This window comes from Bipolaris zeicola (genome assembly GCF_000523435.1).
Source record: "Bipolaris zeicola 26-R-13 unplaced genomic scaffold scaffold_80, whole genome shotgun sequence".
NCBI classification, from domain to species: Eukaryota; Fungi; Ascomycota; class Dothideomycetes; order Pleosporales; family Pleosporaceae; genus Bipolaris; species Bipolaris zeicola.
The window spans coordinates 104,185-111,360 of NW_006912129.1; the positions used below are offsets into that span (position 1 = coordinate 104,185).

The following is a 7,176-nucleotide window of genomic DNA, read 5'->3' on the forward strand; positions in this document are numbered from 1 at the left end:
TTGTTCAAGTCACGGTGTGGTATACCCCCCCTGCTTGGTGTCGAATCTGTAAGTACCCACACAATCATGACTGGATGACGGCCATGACGGCACGTCCATATGGAACTAGTCTTACTTCTCTACCTAGTAGTCTCCTATACCTACATAAATTCAATGTCTCCCACCCAGGTCCTTCGAAACTTGACTCCAAAAAAATTGCTATACTTAGATTCCTCAACCTCCCGGCTTTGTTGTTGTTCTTGGGAGAGACCATGAGATAAGGCATAAGCTGGGCAAGGGGGTGTCACTTTATTTTAGCACCAACCCAATTTTTCTATAAACAGGCTACATCCTTATCGCTGATCAACGGCCTTGCGCGGCAACGAGGGTTTAGCGGCAGCGGGAGATTTGCCGTTGTCCGGGGCTAATGCGCGGGTATTTTGGACAGGCAAAAAAAATGCGGGAGGGGGGTGAGAGGGGTTGGGAGCGGGAAGACATCACTTCATCATTTCGTGACAAAATTTTACATTGGTATCTCTTTAGTAGAGTTTTTTCTGTTTTCAATTGGTTTACACTGTTGTGGGTGGGTGATGGAATAGCTTATTTTGCTATTTACTTTTATTTGTTGTTATATTTGCTTTGATACCTGAGGTAATCTTGAATGCGGAAAGAAAGAGTTATTTGAATCTATGGGACATCGATGTCCATCCAATCGGGATCATCGTCATCGTCGTCTGTGTCCTGCGAGTCTTCACTACCAGATGTATCAGACGGGGATCGCCGCATGCGGACAACGAGGTTCTTGTCGCTGCGCTCGACGTCATCATGCCATATTTCCAAACCATTGACGCTACCACCGCCACCAACAAAGTACAAGTAGCCGACCTGGCCCGCGACTTTTGCCGTCTGGCGCTCCAGTTCCTCGCGCTCCTCACGCTGTTTCAGCGTCTCGATGAATTCCGGCTCGACCTGCACTTGCTCCGACGACTCCGAGTAGGATAGAGAGCTGCGCGGAGGACGAGGCCGCGTCGTGTTTCCACGTGCTCGGCGCTCCGCCATGCGACCCTGTTCCTGGATGCTGCGGTAGTTGCGCCAGCTAAAGAAGCCGGGCATAGGCAAGTCCCAGAAGGTGGCGGCAATCTCAAAGTCGGGGCTCAGGCCGTGCTTGAGGCGCACCGCTGCTTCTGTCTTGTTTCGGGCGTTCCAGGCCTCGCGGAGGGCGTTTTGCTGCTGCATATAGTGGCGGTGGTTGTTGATGATTTGGAGCAATTCGGGGTTGCCTTGTTGTGGTTTTGCTGGCGGCCGCCAGTGCTGAGTGGTGGTGCATGCTGGCCGAGGCGGAGGCCGTGGCGGTGTGCTGGAGTCGAGGGGCCGTGACGTGATAGGGGCAGCGACGGCCTTTTCCCACCAAGCCACATTGTACGCTGCAGCCTGCGCCTCGGGTACACTGGTTGGATACGAGGCTGACATGGAGTCACAGATGGTGCAGAGCGAGGGGCTCTGGGATAGGACTGCTGCCTGGGCCGACCGCGGGTCTGATCGTCTGTGTGCGTCGTCCCACAATTGTTCCCGCTCCCAGCGGAGTTGATCGTCTCTCCTCGTTTTCTCAAAGCGCTGCTTTGCAATGAAATACCCCTTTCTGGCCTTGTTCCACCGCTGGTTGCGCATGGGCTCGGGGGGTTTCAAGCCCCCTTGGCTGGCCAGCTTCTTCAACGCGGCGTCGGACCTTGCACGGGCCCGGGAGAGAGCGCATCGAGGGCACCATGGCACATGTGTCGAACTCGAAGGGTGAATTGCATGGCCACATTTACTAGCTGTCCGTATTGGGTGACCGTAAAAGGAGCCGGGAAGCGTTTGTTTTTTGTCCAGGATGGCGGGCATGTATTCTGGGGTGAGCATCATCGGCATGATGGAGACAATGGTTTGGTTGGTGAATTTGGTGGTTGAGGGTCGTAAAGGAGCGTATGTGCATTATTGCTGGTGGGTTAAGGTATGGGTCGCGTGATGTGGTGGACCACAGCCAGGCGAGGGGAACTCGGAAAAAAACTAAGCAGGAAGAAAGGATTGGAGCCACCAAGAGAGGAAAAGACTTGACAAGGACAACAGCGATCCGGATCGAGGCCAGGGCAGAAGATGTGCGTACGGCAGCACTTTTTAAACTGTGAGATGGACCTTCAGCCCTGTTGAACGAGGCGCGCAAGCGCGTCATCGTGCTGGCCCCCTATTGGCCTGTTACTACAAAAAGTCGCACGCGCGTCAGTCATGGCCACCTGCCCGTGCGCCTATTGGCTGTGGCCTGCCCACCCGCCCGCCTGGATATCGTGGGGGCAGATTGACTTACTACAACACATCGCCTCTGACTTGGCACCGACACCATGCTCTTGGGCATCCTCCCGCAACCACTACGAAGCCCGACCTTGCCACGCTCATCCACACTAGCCTGAGAAGGACTGCCCTTCCTCCCACATCACCCTCACCCTCACCCTCACCTTCACCACGAGACCTCTGTGTCAACCCCCACATGATGCCATGTACAAGATCCAGTCACTCCGGCGTCAAAGCTACCATCGTCATGCTCCGGCCTCGAACACAAAGAAATCTCCTAGTCCGGTTGCTCGATGCAAACCCATCCAATTGCTGCCAATATGCAGCAAACACTCAAGCTCAGCCTGTGCAATTTAGAAACAAGAGTGAATGGTGATTGACCATCTAATTGGTTGCCGCATTCACTGCAGCACAATGGACTTGAAAAATAGTTTTTATACAACCGTTTGAATGTCCCTCCTCTTACCCTCAACTGGCACCCAGCAGCAATATCGACAGCATGGAAGAAACACGACCAGAACTCCCGCGCAGGCGTGCCTCGTTTAACCCTGAAGCAGCCACCTTCAGTCCGACGCCGGCCAAAATTGGGACGGCAGATATTGATACGAAGCTAACTCCCCGCATGAACTCTCTGCAGAGGTTGAGCGTCCCGGGAATGTACGAAGGTGGTTATTTTCCATCACGGGGTTCAAGCCATCAGCCAGTGACTTGAATATAGAAGATTCTCCCTTTCGGCCTTCCCGAGAGATGCGCCCTGACTACCAGGAGTATAGTGGACCGAGTGTCCCGCAACTTACACGCACTCAGTCGGACCAGCTGGATATGTCATTTGCCGATTTTCATGATATGCTGCATGGTAAGACTAGGCCCAGCACCGCTCAAACATGCAGTGCTAATGCAAACACTGCGTAGCCCTAGGTCAAGCTGGAAACCAAGCAGCACAGAACCCCGGTACTCCGACGGAATCCATCCACACTGCAACGCCCTATCAGTCACGATGGGTTTGGCCTGCACAACGCTATGAGCCCAGCTTCAGTGCCCCAGAAGTCGAAGAGCTTAGCACCAGTCTTGGACTTCCCGGCATAGTGGGGAAGGTAAAGGCGCGCGCCGACGACTCAACGACACGCCCCAGCAATCTCCCCAACTTCAAAAGTCCTGCTAGCACTAATCTTCATGGTAAGCTCATGGGTCGAGCTCTCGGTAAGCCGTTTACTGCTAACGCTCTAGCCCGCTTTCTTAACGCGCAGGGTGTCTCAGATCATACAGCTATAGGACCTCAGAATCTTCATGGCTATGACTTTGGCATACAACAAGAGCGGGAGGTTGGAGAATATCCGCCTACCAGAACTGTACAGCCACCTCCCGGATTTTCTGGAGAGCGTCCCCGTGAGATTGTTGAAGAAGATCGGCCTACTAGAACTGTACAACCACCTCCTGGATTTATCGGAGAAAGTTCCCGCGAGATCTTTGCTGAAAAGCGCGGCACCAACTTTGCGGATATCTTGGAGCCGCAACTCGTGACTGCAGGACCTTCAGCGTTTAGACGCCCCCGCCGATTCAGCGACCTCCAGTCCACCGTCCAAGCTCTGCAACAGAGGAGCCATGCAAACCGCCTGCCACCTAAGAGAGCCACTCGCCCCCGAGCAGCCACCCGCACCAAGCGTTCCGACCAAGGTCCCGAGCCTTCCTCCGCAGATATCTACCCAGACGATGCACCCTACCCATCTATCCGCCGCCCATCCTACGTGCCAGACCCTGCTCTCGTATTCCACGACTACACCTCGCACGACCGCGGCTTCAAGCCCCAAGACACTACATCCTGGCCCACCCCCGCAGAAGTCTACTCCGAGAAACCCGTCCAAGGTCCCACTCACCCCAGTTCCTCCACCAAAGAAGACATTGAACCGGAATTCGATCTCTTCAAAGATCACTACTATCCTACTGATGCCGATATCCATGACCCTGACGCGGACATCGATGCTTTGCTCAAGGCTACCCCGCATCTTTTCGATCTCGACGTGCCGGAGCTGGAGTGTGATCCGCGTCCGTTGACGCCGGGCCAGATTGACGGATCGCGGTATGGGATGCGGTTTCATGGTATCGGGCTAGGGGATAGGTGGATGGGTCCGGATTTGAGTGGTGATCCGAACATCCAGGTTCGCTGGTGATTTGGCGCGGTTTGACACTGGGATAGATCCGACCTGAGGTTGGGATTACTAGTGTGCTTGGTATTATTTGGGCTTTATGCCCTGGGACCTGTTTGCCTTGCTATCAATGCAACTGGTAGAATCTGTATGAGGGGATTGGAACAGGGAAAATGATTGCAATGGAATACGAGGATCAAAATGTGTCGGCCCAAAGAATCCCTACGGATTCTTTTGACATGGACTGTATGATTATAAGTGGCCAGCAGAAGAATAGGATTCAATAAGAATACTACTGCATACGAATGCCAAAAGAATATACATAGGTCTAACGAGGTCTACACTTCCATCCACCAGTACCCACCAGTGCCCCAACGCCGCCATAGCCAAGTACCCATTCATGTCATCATAGCCAGAACATAGCCCATGTCCACGAATCAAGGCCTGCCTCACATCCGTTTTTTTTGCGATTTCCTCCTCCCACCACGAACAAGAATTAACACATGACTTTGAATTCAAGAGCTAAAGACCATACTGCTATTGCGGCTGCGAAGGTGTTGCAGTGCCAGAACCGTTGGAAGGAGGAGTTCCCAGTCCAGACAGTGGACTTACGGTGCCACTTGGTGGGACGGGAATTTGAATATCTTCGGGACTACCGGGGACCATTGACTCGGGGAGGTCGGGGATCTTGATGCGCTTTGCGACGTTGTTGTAGGACGAGGGTATGATCTAGAAAATGTAAGTGTTTTGAATGAGAAACGAGCTTGGGTTAAGGGGTAAACTTACCTCGATAATCTCATCACGGGGAAACTCGAGTTTGGGAATGTCTGCTGCATTGCATGCCATAAGGTATCCATAAAGCACACGAAGCACGGATTCGTGGGCGATGATCAGAAGATCGTTTTCTTCGCGCTCGAGCTCGAGAATGATGGGCTCCATGCGTACGGCAAGGTCGTGATAAGACTCTGCGCGGGGGTATCGGTGATGGTATGGATCTACCTCGTGCTTTTTGACTTCCTCGGGGAACTCTTCTCGAATCTTGGCTTCGGACATCTTCTCACACACACCGGGGTTCATCTGGCTCATTTGAGATCGTTGCCTTACCCGGTATCCCATGGAAGCTAGAACCTCTGAAGTCTGGACAGTCCTTCGACGTGTCGAAGTCCAGATGGTCAGTGGTTTTAGAGACGCATCTGTCGCTCCAGACTCGATTAATTTCTGCTTTTCTTCCTCACGGTACTTCAACAACACTTCGCTCATCTTTCTTGCGTACTCGTGACCCTCTGGTGAGAGATTGGCATCGGCTTTGTATGAATCCTCCTCTCGCGTTGTTCCGGCACGTGCAAAGTATGTTTGCCGTGACTTGATGTGCAGATTGAGCAGGTAAAAGACAATACGCTGTGAGAGGTATCCAAATGCGCAGTTGTTTACAACAACCCGCTCGCCAGCATTGATCATTTTGATCCAATGTAGGTCGGTCTCCTCCATAGTCTCGAAATGAGGTATCCGTGCATTAATACGTGCCAGATAGTCTTGAACTGCGTCCTCGTCCTTCCAACCCTTGTAATCTGGTGAGGAAATCTTAACACGACGAACGTTTTCCTGGATGATGCGTTCGTCTGTGCAGTGTGATTCGATGAAGATTGTTTGAATCCCATTCTTTGCGAACTCCTTGGCTAACGACCGACGGCCCTGGCTGATGGCGTTGACCGCATCGTAAATGGCTACCTGACCTTTGTCGTTCTCCAGAAAATGATAGATATCGTCGCGACATTTTTTCAAAATCTTGTTGCGAAGCAAGACGGACTGTGGTGCTGCGTTGAGGAAGAAGTAGTCTTCAGGTACGTCCATGCCCGGACTTAGCGTAGCGCGACGGTAGTCGCCAAGATGAAACACGTGAGTCTTGACTCCGAGCCAGCGCAGGTAGCGGGCCAGGGCAACAGAGGTGTGCGTCTTTCCTCGAGCCGGGAGTCCGCAGGTGGCGATGACTATCCTGCCCGAATGGAAGAGGCGGCCCGACTCTGTGCTATAGAGTTGGGCAGGCGCCATTTCTTCCCTAGCAGGCAGGTCGTGGATTGCATCGACGGCTGTACTCGACCGCCGCCGGAAGCGGGGTGAGTTTGCGTATATCTCAGCGGTGCTATGCATGGTGAGTGAATGTTTTCTTGGGGCCATGTGCAGCGCTGCTGCTGGAGCATGGCCGCGGAAAGTGGGGTCATGGCACTCACAGTAGGGTGTCCATAGTTGTAAATAGGTAAAGTCTACAGGGAGAAGAATTGAAGCAAGAAGAAGACTGTGGATTGTGAGATGAAAGGGAAACAGCCACTCGTTAAGAAATGTGAGTAAGGTATGGATGCTTCAAGAAGGTCACGGTTCCCCGGTAGTCCAAAGGTGTGCCGAGCGACGTCAGCGAGCAAGGCGCGACAACCCGCGACAGTTCAATGTAGCGATTCTACCAGGCCACGTCGCAGGACTGTCTGAGAAGAACCAGTCAGTGCTTTTTCTTTTGGAGGATTTGGGAGTCGAAGGACCCAAGGCGCAAATGTCCGCTGCCGTCATGTTGGGGAGCCAGCCCTCGAAGATATCCGTGCCAAGGCTTAGCTTATTAAGCTAAGTCAGCTGCGCTGACACTCGCCGCAGGCGAGTGCCGACGCTCAATACGATATTACCATCAATACGATATTTTTTCGCGCAACCCAGATATATTGCTAAATAACTACTCAACCAC

At 52.9% G+C, this 7,176-nt stretch overlaps 3 protein-coding genes across 3 annotated transcripts; 1 reads left to right on the forward strand and 2 right to left on the reverse strand.

Annotated features, from left to right (window-relative positions):
• Positions 1-666: 666 nt before the first annotated feature.
• On the reverse strand, positions 667-1,887 carry COCCADRAFT_26530 (uncharacterized protein; the record flags this gene model as incomplete). The annotated part of the gene is made up of 1 exon (XM_007714386.1): positions 667-1,887. The coding sequence occupies one exon, from the start codon at positions 1,885-1,887 to the stop codon at positions 667-669; it is 1,221 nt and encodes a 406-aa protein (XP_007712576.1).
• A 916-nt stretch (positions 1,888-2,803) lies between these two features.
• COCCADRAFT_5323 (uncharacterized protein) lies at positions 2,804-4,472 on the forward strand (the record flags this gene model as incomplete). Its single annotated transcript, XM_007714381.1, has 3 exons — positions 2,804-2,870; positions 2,942-3,160; positions 3,217-4,472. The coding sequence occupies 3 exons, from the start codon at positions 2,804-2,806 to the stop codon at positions 4,470-4,472; spliced, it is 1,542 nt and encodes a 513-aa protein (XP_007712571.1).
• Positions 4,473-4,985: 513 nt separating this feature from the next.
• On the reverse strand, positions 4,986-6,690 carry COCCADRAFT_37066 (uncharacterized protein; the record flags this gene model as incomplete). The annotated part of the gene is made up of 3 exons (XM_007714419.1): positions 4,986-5,177; positions 5,235-6,588; positions 6,677-6,690. The coding sequence occupies 3 exons, from the start codon at positions 6,688-6,690 to the stop codon at positions 4,986-4,988; spliced, it is 1,560 nt and encodes a 519-aa protein (XP_007712609.1).
• Positions 6,691-7,176: the final 486 nt, after the last annotated feature.